This window comes from Esox lucius, chromosome 2 (genome assembly GCF_011004845.1).
Source record: "Esox lucius isolate fEsoLuc1 chromosome 2, fEsoLuc1.pri, whole genome shotgun sequence".
In the NCBI taxonomy this organism is placed as follows: Eukaryota; Metazoa; Chordata; class Actinopteri; order Esociformes; family Esocidae; genus Esox; species Esox lucius.
In genome coordinates, this window is record NC_047570.1 from 17,474,946 (window position 1) to 17,493,225 (window position 18,280).

The 18,280-nt window shown below is 43.8% G+C and overlaps 1 protein-coding gene across 8 annotated transcripts in view; it reads right to left on the reverse strand.

Moving 5' to 3' along the window:
• The window catches only part of tcf12 (transcription factor 12), an 89,125-nt gene that overhangs the window by 25,834 nt on the left and 45,011 nt on the right, over positions 1-18,280 (reverse strand). For 5 of the 8 annotated variants that reach the window (XM_010880318.3, XM_010880326.3, XM_010880340.3 and 2 more), the window contains exons 6-8: positions 15,087-15,151; positions 9,561-9,696; positions 8,552-8,604 (exon numbers count right to left, since the gene is read on the reverse strand). In XM_010880318.3, the coding sequence (XP_010878620.2) occupies positions 8,552-8,604; positions 9,561-9,696; positions 15,087-15,151 (254 nt within the window). The other 3 variants (XM_020054363.3, XM_020054358.3, XM_020054349.2) reach the window with 3 other exon arrangements.

Consider the following 18,280-nt stretch of genomic DNA (forward strand, 5'->3'; position numbering starts at 1 on the left):
AAACACAGGCCTGTGTACTCATTGAGAGCATTATTGTTATAGAAAGATGAAAGCCTTCCTCTTCCCAAAGAAAACTAGGCTTTATTATGTTTTTCCTTTGGTACTATTATTATTTATTCCTCTTTCTTCTCTGAAATTCTTTTAAACTTTTCCAAGGCACACTACATGCTGGTACCACTTTATTTCTGGACCCACTTCAAGTTGATGCTTTAAGGAAAATTGGCATGATAGAAGTGTGTTTGAAGGGTCCAAAAAACGGGTCCAGGCACAGAAGGCCATGCTGAGAAGAAAAGACATTAAAGCTCAAACAGAATGCGGAAAGAGAGATGTACTCAGGATTGGTGAAAGCAGACATGTTACTACTATTAACACAGGATATAAAACACAGCTTTAAACATAGGAGCACTATGCAATAATTTACAGGCAGGTCGTAACAATATTGGACAGAAAATAACCAACGTTGTCATATTCTTCAGGGCCAGAATTTCCCTTTCTCTATCAACCACAGAGAAACCGGTCTACATCCGTGCGAAAGCGGGTTAAGTGTTACTTCACTGGCAGTCGTCCAGACGCGTACCTATCTACACAACTCACCTCCAATCGCGTTCCTACCACTGGACCGATTCTTTCCCCAGGGACCCGTCCACCTACTGAGGTCACTTCCACCATGATGGTGGTCGACGATGACATAAGTGGGGATTGTTTAGAACGCACAGCCTTGATGTGATTACACATTTATTAGACGTTACCTCCAAAGACTTACGACCGCGTAAGTGAGCACAGAACAGGCATTTCCTCTCCTGAAGGCTTTTTCAGAGCAGCGCCGCGTTACTGGCTCGGCTTCAGATCGACACATTAGAATATCTCTAACTGCTGAATCTCTAACTACACACACATTTCCTCCTCTTTCAACTTCCCCTGACCTTATTTCCCTAACGATTTGCATGTGAGTGTGCGCCGTGGAAATGTGCTTTTGGAGTTATTTATAAAGCACACAGTCTGTCGGTGCTCTGCTGCGCTGACTGAGTAAACACACACATCCTATTGTGTTGGTTCTGCCAGAGAGACGTAGAGGCTTTGGTAATCCTGGTTGAGCCACTCCTGGCCTGGCTAGCTGAAGGACCTGACATAGAAGACACATGCAGACAAGCAGGCAGACAAGCAGGCAGGCAGACAGGCAGGCAGACTCCCTAGCCACAGTAAACTTGGACCAGACCACAGATCTTCAGGCCAGACCTGTCTGACATAACAAACCGTCCAACCGGCCTTTTCAGGGCACACCCCTACACGTCTGTGGATGTTGTTCTCCACTGGACTCTCTCCCATCCAAATATGATCGGAACCGCATTCCATAATGACCACAATCATGCTCCACCCAACTCCCTTTATCAGTTCTGTCCTTTGTCATCCAAATACTCCCATGCACCAATTCAAAACCATTGTCAAGACTGCTACAGCTCCACAGAAATATCACAGGAATGTTGTATACCTGTTTGATCAAAGTGATCAAAAGGACAGTGGAACCAATGCATTTCATTAATATCATGGTGTCAGGACAACAACAATGTTCACTATAAAGTGATCCAAGAGGCATTATTATAGCTGCTAAATGGCAGTAGGTTCCCTATTTATTTCTCAGTGACTTGAGACAGGCAGCCAAGAAAAACCCATCCCATCAAGGCCCCTAGTTATGGCTCTAACCCCGCCCACTGTGTAGGATCTGACCTACAACTGGCAGCAGAGGGCTTGTTTACATTATGAGAGAGAATAAAACGCTAGATAGACTTATCTTAGTTTGCATAATAATTTCCATAGTAATTGAATTTACACTGGCATGTCTGAGACATACCACGCAGGATTGTGGGCGTCAGCTGGGGGCAAATCAAGCCCGGGGGCTTGATCGTGTAGGTCCAGCTACCTCAGAAGGTGGCATCTCAAACCATCGATATCTGCAAGTTTATACAATAGCCTAGAGTCCCAAGTCTTCTTCCTAGAAACATGCCCTACAGCCTACAGTATACCATGAGCTTCAAATGCTGACCCTATCTAAACAAGATCAGTCCAGCGTAGCTTAGGGTGAGACAAACCTCATCCTAATAAATCCTTCAATATATACATCTTACAGTTAAGAGCACATTCTCATTCACAGAAACAACTGGCGAGTAATACCTTTTTTCACCTTGTCGGCTAGTGGGTATTAGAAACAGCAACCTTCCGTTTAGCGGCCCGACGCTCTTGACCGCCAGGCTACCCGGCCCCAGAACCATCATTGGTTGTTGGCAGAGCACCATCCCAAGCTGCCACGAGATCAGAAACCAAGGTCTGCACACACGTGGTGCAGTCGCACAGCCAGGGACAGTGTTATTCATTTACCACAGGCTGGAATGTGACTAATGACTTTAATGTGTGCATTCATTTCAGCTCTCTGTTCACTTAACTGTGTTCTCCTCCTTGTAGATGAAAGCAGCCAGTTCCTCTGGAGTTGTTGGCCTGATCCTTTATCTCCATCTCTCATGTTAGTGGGACATTTCAGCAACACTAACACTGATAAACACACCCGGGGGAGGGAAGGAGTGGGAGGATCTCTGTTCAGGATCATCCCAGTCAAACGAGGGGCATCTATCTAATCAACTGTCTGATGAGCTCATCTCCAGACCCCCCCACCCCCACCCCCCCACACACACACAGGCAGCACAGTGAGTAACTAGGCTCTTGTCCACTACAATATTCACTTGAATAATAAGAAATAGCAGCATGTTAGATAGAGATCAAAGAGGTTATTTTCATTTGCATTTTGCAGGTGTCTAGGGTGATCAACAAACTACACAAGAACTATTGCGTAACCGGACTTGTAAGTAGCTGTACAAGTCTGGTTACCTGGTAAATAATGTAATAAAATCCCCCAGAAAAATGTTGTTCCCCTTATTAACATTGGCAGTGACGTAGGTCCTCAGGGCCAAAACAGTCCATCATTGAAAGCAGAGCCTTGACACAGTCTCACAAAAGCTGTCTGCAGTGGGCCTTCACACTGGGGCCAGAGCAGAGCAGTTGAGTCCAGCACACTGCCCCCTAGTGGTCTAACTCTGACCTGCTGACCTGATTGGACAAGAGCAGGGGAGGAAGAGCCTGGCCTTGGTCTGTAGCCAGCATGCCTGGGCTCAAATGCATGTGTATTCAAATTCCTAGAATTTAAAATACTTGCATATTTCAGCCTTCTCAAATAGATAAAACACTATTTTTTAAATCTAGAGTCTATGAAATGATCAACGAGACAGAGACAGTTATTCAATATTCCTCTTCTGTATACTATGTGTATTCTAGATTTTTTTTAGATCATGTAAAGGACCATGTCAACCATGCACCATGGAAAGGTTCATAATAAGTCACAATGTCCAGCAACATAAATATTCTTCCTAAAAAATGTCTACACTATAAAGGAATGTGATAAAGAGTAAGGTGATGCTGTGAATAAGTAAGACGAAAGGGGAGCTCAAATCACTTGAGACAATACAACTGTGCCTACATATCAAAACACATCAAACAGTGATTGGTGGGTTGGATTCGCAGGCTTTGCTGACACGTTTCATCCCGTGGCAGGTCTACTCAAAAGGACTGCCCTCTTCTAGGTCCTGACCTGCCCTTGTTCAAAGAAAACCCAAAATGAACTCTGCTTCCTGGCTGCCTGCACCATCCTGCTCCACCTCCAGATGGCTGTCTAGTCAAAATGCATGGAGCTGCATCTATAAAAGGGAGGCTTTTTCAGTTAAAGATAAAGACATGCACACACAATATCCTCTGAGTGTCATTCACCCAACAGCACTGTTAGGCAGAATCTTGGGTCTTAGTCTGAGAGCCCTGAAGCAGAGCAGACTTTCTCCCTTCAGTCTCAGTTTCCAAGCTAAGTGAAAGTCCCTCAGAAACAAGGGTGTCTGAGTGATATGTCAAAAGCAAATGACAATCTTTTTTGTCATTCACAGCCAGGGTTCTCGCTAGCTGAAGTCCCTGAAGGGAGTTGGTTCTGAGCCCCCCCCACTCCCCTCTCCCCGCCACTTTCTTTCTTTTCCTGAACCAGCCTAGAATCACCGCAGCCAGGGAGGAAGTGTCACATCAAGCCATTCTGCCTGTGACAAGGGCATGTAAAAAAAGCCTGGCTATTTACACACACACCAGCCATGCCCTCCCAGCTACACATGAATATCCTACAAGATACAGCTTTTCCCTACAAGCCAGTGTTGCGTCTCTCTCCTCTGTCCCCCTGTCAGAAGGACCCTCAATGTAGGTGCCCATACCGCTGCCCGTCAGCAATCCTGCTCAGCAGGCTGTCCATCCAATGATGACACATTATATCCTTCAGTCAGCGCGATGCTCAGTTTACAGATAGATACATCAAATCTAATCTCATCTAATTTTATTGTCACAGGCATCTTCAACCACAGGTGTAGACTAACAGTGAAATGCTTACTTACAGGACCTTTTCCAACAACGATGTGTTAAATAGACCACGAACAGTCAGTTGTGTCACGACAAAAGATTGACAAGACAACAGACAACCTGCAATGGCTAAGGGCTGAGTGTGTGCACTGGACTGGATATTATGACTCTACACACATTTATTACAGATAGCTGAAGCAATCCAATCACTGGTTTGAATTGGGACAGCTGAAATGTACTAGAGTGCACATATTATATCGAGTTGACGCAACATCTATACTGTATTTGACTGAAGTTGGGGGGGGGGGACTGTACACAAGATGCAGCAAAATGGTTAAAGTAAGGCAATGTGGGCCCACTCTATGTTATGTTAGATTGTTATGTTAGTAAAATGTTTTAGTGTTCAGTGTCTGGTATATATGGCAGGGAATCAGCCTTAATGCACAGACGCTTTGCTCAAAAAATATTATGATTGCTATAAAGAATACTACATATAGTGTATATACAGTCATCTGAAAATGTAAGCATACCCCCTGGAATAACTTCATGTAGCTGTTTCTTGTAACTCTCCTCAGCCTCCTCAGCCTTCTTTAGAGTACTAAACCACAACTAGTCTTGTAACAGGGCTGGACAGCACACTGCAAGTCCCCCCACAGCATTTCAACAAGATTGAGATCAGGGGTTTGACTCGGCCATTCCAAAACTCTCCATTTCTTCTTTTCTGAGCATTTCTGTTAAAGCTTTGATTTTGTATTTTGGGATCATTGCCCATTGCAAGATCCATGTTTAAATCAACTTCAGCTTTTTGACAGATGACCTCACATTCTCTTAAAAAATCCTCTGGTACAAAATGGAATTCATAGTTGACTCAGGTTGACCAGGCCTGGAAGCAATGACCAGCCCCAAACCTTAATGCCACTGCCTCCATACATTTTGGTTGGTATGAAGTTCTCCTGTTCAAAGGCAGTGTTTTCTTTACACCAAACATGTTGTCTGGCTTTGCAGCCAAACAACTCCACCTTTGACACATCCAGATCTAGAGCATTGTTCCAGTAGTTTTAGGCTTTACCAAAACTACTAGAAATGTCAGTTGTATGTAAATACTTTTTTGAGAACATAGACATCTTCCTTCCTGACCTCCCGTGTAGGCCAAGTTTCTGCAGTCTCTTTTCTGACACCTGACTCATGCACTTTGACACAGACTGTGGCAAGAGAGGCCTGTAGCTCCATTGATGTTACCCTGGGTTTCTTAGAGAGTTCTATGAGCATCTGTTGGTCTATAGCTCTTTTTCTGAATTTGGTGGGAAGACATGTTCTATGTAGATTGCCAGTGGTCTGAGATTTTCTCCATTTATAGATGATCCATCAGGCAGTGCAATGGCGTACCTAAAATTGCTTGGAAATGGCTTTGTAACCCCCCATACTCATGGGCCTTCTGATACTCAGAGGTGTGAGTCTCCTGATCTAAGCTTGATGTTACCACACTCCCACATGGTTAAGACCAAACCCAACCAAGTTTCTAATCGTAATGGAAGGATGGAACCTCCCAAGTTACACTATAATGGCTTTCTAATAAAATTAACTGTTTAGGTGCACCTGGTTCTAATTTCAGCCATTTTATGATGATATAGGTAAGGGTTTACTAATTTCTTCTACATAATGAAATTGCATTTCTGTTTTTTATTGATGGATATATGATTGCAAAGTACAATCTTTCAGTGTCATTTGTTACATCAGATGATGTTCATCATTCAAAATGTGTGGAATTGAAGATTACATGCCTGTCCAGGGGGTGTAATTATTTTTTCACATGACTATAAAGTACACACATCCTCAACTCATTAAATTATGCCTTTCCTCAAATCTAATCCCCAAATCTATATTTAGATGAGGACAAAAAAAATCTACAACATAAGAAATAAAGAGAATTCCCAGTAGGGGTTATAATAATAGGAAGCATTGTGTTCATTTTGTTTATCAAGCAGCTCTTCAGGCCTCTAGTGAGGCCCGGGTGCTTACACAAGCAAAAGCCTTTCAGCAGCAACTAGAGCCAGCTGTATTCCTGCCTTACAGGTACACTACACACTCAGCAAAACACAAGACAGCACAACACAGCATAACACACCATGATACAACACAACACAGTATAAAACAGCATGACACAACAGAACACAACATAACACAATATGAAACAGAATGACACCACATGACCAACCGAACACAACACAGCATAATACACCATGACACAACACAACACAGTATAAAACAGCATGACACAACAGAACACAACATAACACAATATGAAACAGAATGACACCACATGACCAACCGAACACAACACAGCATAATACACCATGACACAACACAACACAGTACAAAACAGCATGACACAACATGACACAACAGAACAGAACACAACACAACATAACACACCATGACACAACACAACACAGTACAAAACAGCATGACCACAACATGACAGAACACAACACAACAGAGCATAGCAATCCATCATACAACACAACACAGTGTTAAACAACATGACACAACATGACAGAAAACACAGCTTAACACACCACGGCAAACCATGACACAATTCAACACAGTATACTGTAAAACAGCATGACACAAAATGACACAAATCTACACAGAACAACCCAGGACAACACAGCACAGCACAACCTAGCACAACACAAAAGAGCACAACACAGCTCAGCATGACCCCCCCACACGCACAGACCGACCCACTCTCCTACCAGCCAGAATGTAGTGTCTCAACAACTATGACCACTTACAAGATCACCTACTTCATGTCAGCTCATATCCCCTACATCTCAACCAGGCCATCCAACACCTCCTAAAAACTCCATCCTGGCCCACATCCATACACCACCCAGAACTGTACCTTTCCTGGCAACTAAAGGGAAAGACACAAGTGTAAATACTTTTCCAGTGGTAAAGTCTTGACTCAGTGTGGGGGTCAAGACCAACACCCTGCCTGTGCCTCTCTGCTCTGTCACTACTTGTTCCACTAGGGATTCTACTATTATGAATCTCACAAGTGCACCTGCGCCCATGTGTTAAGTAGTGACGAATAAAATGTGTCCATTTACACAACAAAGAGAGGTACCCCGCAAGGAACCCCCCCCCCGCGCCCCGATATCCCTTTCACTTACTTCGGGAGGGGGGGGGGCACTTTTCCCACGACACTGCTTTCCTCCCTCTATTCCTGACAAGCAAGTATTGAAATACAAATTCAGAGACAAAACACATCTCCCTTTAATGTCTCCATAACCTGTTCCATATTTGATTCCAGAGGAACAGTGGTGGGGCTCCCGATTACTGCAGCACCGAAAAGAAAATCCGGGCCCTGAGTCACCTTCATCAAAGCCCTCTTTTTGTTCTCAGAGTAGAAATCCTTCCGCACAAAAGTAAAGAAAGATCTCAGAAAAAACAGTTGCTATTTATTAAAACTAAGACTGGTACCAGTGGCTGTGAAGTTAAGGCACGGCTTTGACAATCCACCAGGGTTTTCACAATGAACATCTGACTTAGTGATTTATGCATATTAATGAGGCTGGCCCAGGCGGAGGCAAGCTGAGCTCCACACTTCCTCTGCATTCTAATGTTTTCTGCTCCACCGGGATTATTACCCATGGAAATGTCTCAGATTCTGCACTATTAATCTCTGTCTGTCCTCCTGTTCGGCTACATAATGACTAATTAAACATCAAAAGAGCAGCACCAGGGATCCATTCTGACAGCTCTGCTCCACACGCCACACATCACCCTGTGTCCCATGAGAGGAACTGAGGAGGCCACGCTGTGACAGGGCAGACCCCAAAATCAATCACCTTAATGTACAGACGCATAGACATACAAACACTATGTAGTACACATAGGCACGCACACGCCCCAGCCATCAACCAGACAGCCCTGTGCAACTGTAGAAGACGTCTCTGAAAAGTTCAGGAAAGCCCAGCTACATTTGTTTAACAATGATGTCAACAACTGTCTTCGTCAGCCTGGATGTGCGTGTTTATTTTTGGTTAAGATCCCTGATAGATCTACTTCTATGCAGGAGAGCTGTAGCAGGCAGATCAAATGATCTTTTACTCACAGATGAGGGCAGGCCAGGAGGGACCTTGCGAACCTTCTTTGTTTGAAGAGGATCTGTGAAAAGGCACGACATGATTAAGACAACAGAGAGGGCCTATGTGGGAGGTAAACAACACAATGGCTCATTGACGTCTAGAATAAAGAGGGATGAAAGGATGCCAACTCCCGCCTAATATTTACTTGCACAAATCAAGTTAAATATATATATATACACAGTGAGGGAAAAAAATATTTTATCCCCTGTTGATTTTGTACATTTGCCCACTGACAAAGAAATGATCAGTCTATAATTTTAATGGTAGGTTAATTTGAACAGAGAGAGACAGAAAAACAAAAAAAAAATTATTTGCATTTTATTGAGTGAAATAATTATTCGACCCCTCTGCAAAACATCACTTAGTACTTGGTGGCAAAACCCTTGTTGGCAATCAGAGGTCAGATGTTTCTTGTAGTTGGCCACTAGGTTTGCACACATCTCAGGAGGGATTTTGTCCCACCCCTCTTTGCAGATCTTCTCCAAGTCATTAAGGTTTCGAGGCTGATCTTTGGCAACTTTAACCTTCAGCTCCCTTCACAGATTTTCTATGGGATTAAGGTCTGGAGACCATTTTGATCTTTATTATATTTAGTTCTTCGAGAACCGATGTGTGAATTTAAGTGTTCCCATATATATATATAAATATTGTCTGTTGTTATCATCAAAATAGTAATAATTAGTATTTCAATGATCCTCCAAATTGTTATGCAACAGTAATTAATCCATTGAAAACAAGGACTTCCACAAGCTTTTTAATAAAGTGAAAACAGATCAATGTGGTTTCGGTCAGATTCAGTAAATCCAGTCTTCCAAGTCAGTCTTTGCTAGATAGTTTGGTCTATTCTCTCTGACGTTTACAATAGTGATGGGCATTCTGTTTCAGACATACTACACCATAATGGCACTTGCAAAGAACATTTTGAGATAAAAAGAGTGCCTTCATCTCTCTAGGAGTGGACGAATTGACACTGACCTATGGGGGTGGAGTCCGGTAGGGGGCGTCTCCTGGGGTTGGCCCCACTGAAAGGAGGGTAGAAGGGAGCAGCGGTTTTCCCAGATGTGGTCACAGGCCCAGGACTCGCCATCCCAATGTCAGGCCGCAGATTGGCCTGGAGGACATAAAAAACAAACAACAGATAAAGACGAATTCACACTATGGTAGCTATATTTAGATCAACAAGACTTATTGCCAGCTATATAATTGTTTTGATTGTAAACAGGTGAATTTTCAACCCTCAGCTTTTGAGGGTACATGGTTTACTTTTGTTACAGTATCCCCTATGGCTCACTTTAGAGTATGTACAAGCATGCAAGTTTATTTATATAGCACAATTCATACATACAAGCAATTCAATGTGCTTTACAGTGAAAAAAAAATATATAAAGACACAATAGAATAAAAACAAATACTAGAATAACAAAAATAAAACATCATGATAACAAAACATAGAATAAGAAAATATAAAAAAACTAAAAAAATAAGTAAATGGGTCACTTGTTTCATTGAAATCAAACAGCGAAAATAACTACATTAAAATAAGCTAGCCAACTATCCAAACCCTGTTGCCCAAAGCATAGCTCAGATAAATGTTATAGGGCAAATAGGCCCTTCAAGTGGATCACAGGAGAAGCTCATCTAGTGTGTGCGTGTGGGGGGGGGGGAGAACTCTTACAGTTAGGGGGTGATCATATTTACCGTCAAAGTTTATCAGCGAGGCACTGGGCCATGAATCAGCCATTCCCCTAATGATCTATTAAAGAACATTAATCAATCCACTGAGCAGCTTCATGGAGATCTGCACCAGAGGGAATAGGGGCCACCGTGTGTTATGGTACCATAACTCACTAACAACCTCCCCTCAGACAAAATACATCTCTTTAACGCTGAAGACAGTACAAACCTACTTTCATAGCAGGAGACACTTTAAACAATGCATGTTCACCTATTAATATAATAGTTCTTATTCAAAAGGCAGGATATGTTGTATATGGTAATGCATGTGTCTTGTGCAGCTGAAGTCTGTTTCGATAAGAAGGATAATGTGGGTCTGGTTCTGTTCTATAAGGATAGTAAACAACCGGCACCAGAAATTGATTCCAAGATACATATTTTAATTTCATATCTTTTTTTTACACCCAGTAATGTGACTCCTGGGTGTGTCAACGTTAGCAGCTCCACTGAACTCCAAGGAGAAATCGATCCAATCAGTCTGACCTAGTGATTTCCCTCTCCTCCAGCCTGCAGTGGAGTGGTATTGATCAGCAGCTATCACCGCCTGAGGGCATCTTCAGACAACGCTGGGGACACGTCCTGACTTAGAGGAGTATCCCTCTGAAGGGGGGGGGCGGCAGGGAGACGCAGGGTTGTTGAGAGAAGGCAAGCTCAAGGCTCATTAAACCATCTGTCTGATCTCAGGAGCTGTCGGCTCCCCCCAAAAACCACACTGGCTTAACTGGACAAAACGTCCGTCCCAGATCCCTGGGAGTCACCAGGCCACCAGGCTACTGGACCCGTTTCTGATCTCAGGCACACAGATCCAATTAGTAGAGAGTAGCCAGTATGAAACAGAGCCGTCCCAAAACCTGCCTCTGATCCGACGGACGCAGATTAGTGGGCTGGAGCCCTGAGTCCTCAGCATCCTCTCCTGTTTACTGAGTCAGGTGACCAAGAGGAGGCAGTCTCTGGAAGGATCCAGCAGCCTCCCAACATAAACTGACCGCTGTGCCCCCAGCAATCTGGGTTAGCAGGCCAATTAAGTGCCTAATTAGGCTAATCTGCTGAGGGGAGTAGGTGGAGGGTGGGTGAGTTAGGATACCTTGGAGTAAGAGTGAGCTGCTCTGGAGACTGGATGCCTCACACACTTCTAAGAAACACTAGGTGCCAGACAGATTGGTTACAGATTGACACAGTAACCAATTACCTTCAGTGATCTGAAGAATTGCTTTGACCTTGGGCCAGTAGCTCAAAAACATATACGATTTGTATCATACAACTGTTATATGGATACAATAAGTAGTTATTTTGTACCATAATAACTGCTAATTATTATGGAAAAAATCTACGAATGAACACGTGTCATAAAATAGTTTGGTCAATGTGGTTTTTCTAAAGATTTCCTGATTCTTCATCAACATCCTGATTTCATCATCAACATTCTGATTTCATCATCGACATCATGATCTCATCAACATGCTGATTTCATCATCGACATCCTGATTTCATCATTGACGATCCTGATTTCATCAAAAACATCCTGATTTCAACATCCACATCCTGATTTCATCATCGACATCATGATCTCATCAACATGCTGATTTCATCATCGACATCCTGATTTCATCATTGACGATCCTGATTTCATCAAAAACATCCTGATTTCAACATCCACATCCTGATTTCATCATCGACAATCCTGATTTCATCATCAACATTCTAATTTCATCATCGACATCCTGATTTCATCATCGACAATCCTGATTTCATCATCAACATTCTAATTTCATCATCGACATCCTGATTTCATCATCGACAATCCTGATTTCATCATCAACGTGCTGATTTCATCATCAAAATCCTGATTTCATCAAAAACGTCCTGATTTCATCAAAAACGTCCTGATTTCATTTTATCATCGACGTCCTTCATGAGAAGGAAATGAAGGCCATTAAGTCCTGTGACAATCAGGTCTGCCACTGCTTTACTACAGAAGAAATGATGGGAGAAGCAGGCTCTAAAAACTGACAACCTGTCACTGAGGCCACTGCACTGACATTGACATGGCACAACATACCAGACCACTTCTGATGCCTTGGCCCAATGATATTAAATCCTCCCAGCTATATTAGCTTTCAGAGAAACTACTGCATGGAACAAAACCAGACGAGAGCCGCGAGAGGTCAGATGAAATACCAATTACAAATGTAATCTACATACAGTAAAGCATTGGAAACTCCAGCCAGGCCAGGGATTATTGGTTGTTGATTAGAGATCTTTAAACTGTCGGAATCCTATTTAAAGATTACAAAAAATATAGCTATGCTTTTATGAAGCTAAACCCATAACCTTAGATTTTCTGTTGTGAAAAAAGAGAGACAATTTTGACCCAAAAAACAGAGAACTGAATGAAATTGGGTTAACTGCCAAGGCTCTGTTCAGTACTGTGTGTGTGACTGTTTAAGAAGAGGGAGAACATTTCCTCCCCCAGCACTCCAATAATAGTTTAGGCAAGAAAACCTCCCGCTTCAAATAACATTGTAGTCAATCACGTTACTAAAGCCCTACACGCGACACAAGGCTTTATTATGTCAAGGATCTCCTGAATCTCAGGGCTCTCTGCCCAAGCCTCTTCACATCTCAGTGATCATCTTCCACAGTGAAATGGCGCACAGATTTCGAGAGATAACGGCAGTCGTCTGTCAACTGCATCCTGTCACTTTAATCAGGATAATCCATCTCGCGGGAGCCACACGGGAGCTACCTGCAGAAGACAGCAACCTGCCAACCCCTCTCTCCCATTTCCTCCCCCATACCACCTCCCTGTTCATTAGCTCCTTTAACAGGGCCAACTCAACGTGGGCACAAACATGACAATATGCCCCCACATCCCCAATGAGGCTAAGCTGAATGATAGACAGGGTCTCAGTTAAATCAGATTCTGAATCCTCTACCAGCAGACACTTCGCACAAGGACCGTGAGTAGATACACAAGGCTTTGTTTCTTCCACCGGTGTGCATATAACAACTGCTCAAAAATATATAGACATAAGGTTTGAAACGCGCTTCCAGACGGCCAAGCTCAGTGTACAACATGAATATTGGAATAGGGGACACAGCTGGCTGCAACAGTTTAAATATAGAACCCAATAAGACATAGAGAGTTCTACATCAAGACTAAATGATCCAATAATCTGTCGCTGAGCGGGGCAATTTGTCTAGAAATGATCGGAAGCCCATAACTGATGAGCTGTTTTTCAGATATCTGACATTATTACGGGAGTATCCAAAAACCAACAACTTGATAGATTGTTTGTGTGTTTCATATTTCCATCATGGTCCTCCGAGACAAAAATACAAGTGTTCCCTTTTATTCGGTTAGTTTGGATGGATCGTGTGTCTTTAGCAGACGGGGGTTGTGAGCATTCGGCTGCTCATTAAAAGATAAACAATGCCTGATAATCTTTGCACCTGAGACGCTTTTCTTATTCAACTAAAGGAGATGCAGCGGTGGAGCCCTGTCGATGATCACTAGAAGGCTTATACAATATTAATAACGAATGCATTCTTCCTACATTCTCTATGGAATGAAATAGCTTTTTTCATCTTCCTGTTTTCTTCTAGGACCAGACAAACTGAGTCTCTGCCAGCCTCAGATCATAGCAGCTGCAGGCCTGCACCGATTCCCTGGTTCCCACACAAAATGTCTGAACTAGCATTCCATCGCGAAACACTATTTTCTGAATGAGGAAACAAGCTCTCAAGACATCAGCTAGGTTTTCACTGCGTCTGACTGGGTGAAACAGAGCTGTTTTACCATATCGTTAGCAGTAGACACCAGCTAGGTACTAGTGTGTACAGTTTAACAGTGAAGGGGATATTGAGGTGAAGGGTATTACAATGGCACATGATTAACTTGATGTCAACAAGTGGGTCAATGAGGTCAGAAGGTCCCTTGACATTTGTGTTAAGCCTAAAGAGGTCGGCTCTATCTTTTAAAGACTTCTTTCTGACATAACCCTAAACCTAATCTTTAAAGTCCAGACACATCATGCAAACCCCAAATCCCAACATCACTAGCACTAATGTGGAATATAAATTCCCTGTACAGGGACCAGTGAGGTGGTGGAGCAGACACGGACAGAAACCATTTTCTGTGGATCACATCTCACAGCCACTTTAGGGCAGAGAGAAAGAAAAATACGGAGAGACTGGCGATGGAGTGGGAAGAGTCAGAAATACAGTCAGTGAGAGAAGAAGAGGACAGACAGAACAATGAACGTGGCAGAGGAGGAGTGGGAGAATACGAGAGCTCTCCTCATTGACTGGCTGACGTCAGGGCCGGGAGAGAGGGTGCCGTGGCTGGTACACACAATCAGGCCTTTGTATCCAACATCTGTGTGGCTATGAGAGGGGAGCCAGCCTGGGCTGGGCTCACTGACCCTGGCTTAATGGAGGTGCTGAAAGTGGTGTTTCTCAGTAGTGTGGGGCTTCTCCTTCTAAGCTCTGCTGGAATACGTCGGGCATGAAGAATCTCCCGAGCACGGGCAGCAAAGACGCGGCGAAGCCTCCACGCCTACCAATGTTCTCGTGAGATTTCTTACGCCGCTCCATGAACTATGCCGTGGAAACATTCATATTCAGTCTATTTATACTACCAACACAGGAGTTCTATCTGATAAGCTGGACCTGCCAATTCGATTTATCAAGTTAGCGAGGAGCCCCAACCAGGAGAAATAGACAAGGAATGTACCATGCATATTAAAGACTGAATTTTAAACTCACCTGACAGCCAGAGACACCAGGCTCTCTCCCAAAGGCTGGAAACTGAGTCCTCTCTGACGATTTACCTGTAAAGACACAAAGAAAGACGTGCCATTGACACCACAATAAAACATGGTTCTGACTGTTTAAAACATAGTTCTGACTGTTTAAAGCATGGTTCTGACTCTTTAAAACATGATTCTGACTGTTTAAAGCATGGTTCTGACTCAGTGTTTTGAAAGAACCAGGAAAAGTCTTAATTAATTTTCACTTGTACAAAACAAAGCCCCCCATAAGGCCATAAGCCCATGCTCTGTATCATAATGCAGATCTGTAGATTTTTTATAATACTGAGACATCCTCCTTGACAAAGTTGCTCTATCAGTTTTGCCCTCCTCCTGAGAGAAGCACTTCCAGGCAGCCTTCAGGAGAACAAATGAAAAACAAGGAGCACCACGCACATGAATCACGCTCCCTGTAATACTCTCAACTCAGCACTTTTATCTCAGCGGAAAAAAAACAAGAGGCTCCTATATGAAAATGATAAACAACATTGTGCATAATTTGTGAGACTTTCAAACATTGCAGGCACCAGATGCAGCACTGGAATTTTGTTGACACAGGGGAAAAGGCAAATATTTTAGTGGGATAAAAATTTGGATCGTTCAAAGATAATCTGATCAGAAGATCATACCGGTACAGGTGAACAGAGGCACAGGATAGAGGGTTCACCTCTCTGAGATTTACTGTTACAGGGTTCACCTCTCTGAGATTTACTGTTACAGGGTTCACCTCTCTGAGATTTACTGTTACAGGGTTCACCTCTCTGAGATTTACTGTTAGAGGGTTCACCTCTCTGAGATTTACTGTTACAGGGTTCACCTCTCTGAGTATTATGGTCAGAGGGTTCCCCTCTCTGAGTGTTGTGGTTAGAGGGTTCACCTCTCTGAGTGTTGTGGTCAGAGGGTTCACATCTCTGAGTATTGTGGTTAGAGGGTTCACCTCTCTGAGTGATGTGGTTAGAGGGTTCCCCTCTCTGAGTGTTGTGGTTAGAGGGTTCACCTCTCTGAGTGTTGTGGTTAGAGGGTTCCCCTCTCTGAGTGTTGTGGTTAGAGGGTTCCCCTCTCTGAGTGTTGTGGTTAGAGGGTTCCCCTCTCTGAGTGTTGTGGTTAGAGGGTTCCCCTCTCTGAGTGTTGTGGTTATAGGGTTCACCTCTCTGAGTGTTGTGGTTAGAGGGTTCCCCTCTCTGAGTGTTGTGGTTATAGGGTTCACCTCTCTGAGTGTTGTGGTTAGAGGGTTCACCTCTCTGAGTGTTGCTGTAGGCAACAGTCATCCTGCATCTGAACACTCTCCAGAGAGCCAGATAGGTAGCTGTCCAAATCAGGTATGATGATTTAACTCCCTCGTAGTAGCAAAACAACTCATATAATATGATAAAATATTTTTTAAGCAAAGGAAGGAGTTAAAAACTAAATGCCCAGTCAACATCTGTGTTCCGTGACTGAATGTGTCACACCATGTGTTTTCTACATGTTTCCAGAAATGTCACTCATCTCCAACTTGTGAGGAGATTCTCGTGTCCCATAGTGAAATATGCATCCACTGCACTGGTTTTCTCAGTTCTTCACAGTGAATAACTAATGGCTGAGTGTTGTTTCTAACCTCACCGGGAGAAAGAGTAGCACTCTGGAAAGTGTTGTCTCTCCTCAGGTCTGGTCCTACCTAGGTAACAGAAACAGCTCCCCTGAAGCTTTGGAGCACGACCAGACCAAGCCAAGCGTTGAAGAACGCCCAGGGACCTGAGCACAATTACCAGCGCCGCAGCACAGCCCCAACCAAGGGGAAAACATCCCAACGGTAAACAGGCATTTAACTGTTTAGCGTGCTGCTACGCATGATAACACAGCGCTAAGAGCCTCGGCGAACAGGGAGATGTTCCCACTGTCACGTCACACAACTACATTTGCAGCTACACAGGAAGGAAAATAACTATTCTAAAATAGAGAGATATATCAGATGACATATGGATGTACTGATACTGTCACTTAATGACCCAGTAAAGAATTTACAGTGTCAATAAGGAGACACTTTGCAAGGCAACACAGAGACAAAGACGACGAGAAAATGAATAGGGTCTCGCTCGTCACGTATGTGATAAAAGAGGAAAAAGGGAGGACAAAGACTGTCTTGGAATGTAAAGGAAGCCCAGCCACTGCTATTGCAATTTGTTAAGGTGTTACTGGCGAGTGTTTGTGCCAGGAAGGCTGCTGGCTGTGACGCTGATGTTTGAGGAACTCGTGCCAGCCAGCACAGCTGCGAGCCCACCGCCCCCTCCACCACTGCCCCCCTCACAAACACTTACACCCCCACCCCAACTCTCCTCCATGAGCCAAAATGAGTCACTCGGAGAAGACGGACGCAGGCGTACAAGCGTGTGTAATGGCCAAGTGTGGAAAGTGTGGTTAGAGATGAACTTCAGGGTCTGGTGTAGAGGTCATGGATGAACAGCGTTCTGCTCGTCTGCCTTGCTGCCTGATGATCCTCCAACCCCCTTCTTATCTAATCACATCCTCCATCTCCCCCTGGCACTGCTGGATGAGGGACAGGCCTGGAGGAGCCCAGTGATCAATAACCTGCCCTGCCTGGCCCACCGCTCCCCTCTGTCTCCCCCTGCCTGTCTCCCTGGAAGCCAACAGCCGCCACTTCCCCTTCGTAATAGGACACACCATACACTACAGAAAGGCTCTGACTGGGATGATTAATGGAGCCAAATCATCACACTTAAGCGCAGTGAGCATCTGGAGTTTGATGTGTGTTGGAAGGCCCCAGTACAGGACATGGGAGAGAGAGACTCACATCCCAGTGGCCGAGGCTAGGCAGACAGCCAGGGCAGGAACACTGTGCTCTGATTGTAGAGGGCATTGCTGCTGGTGTGACTGCTAACTCAGCCATTTAGAAACTTGGTTAAAAGAAACTTGAATCAGAACATACAAGGACATTTTCTGCTATACTTTAAACAAAAGACATCCAAAGTAAAAGGCAGAAAACACAGCGTTCCATCACAGAGCATATGGACACCTAAACTAATTACGACTTGGCTGTCTCGCCTTGACAACTACACCAGGAGAACATCTGAATTAATAGCAATTAGGCAGGTACTTTAAAGGGTATCAGTCAAGGTTTTTGAAACCACCAATCATGTGAAGTGATGGAGA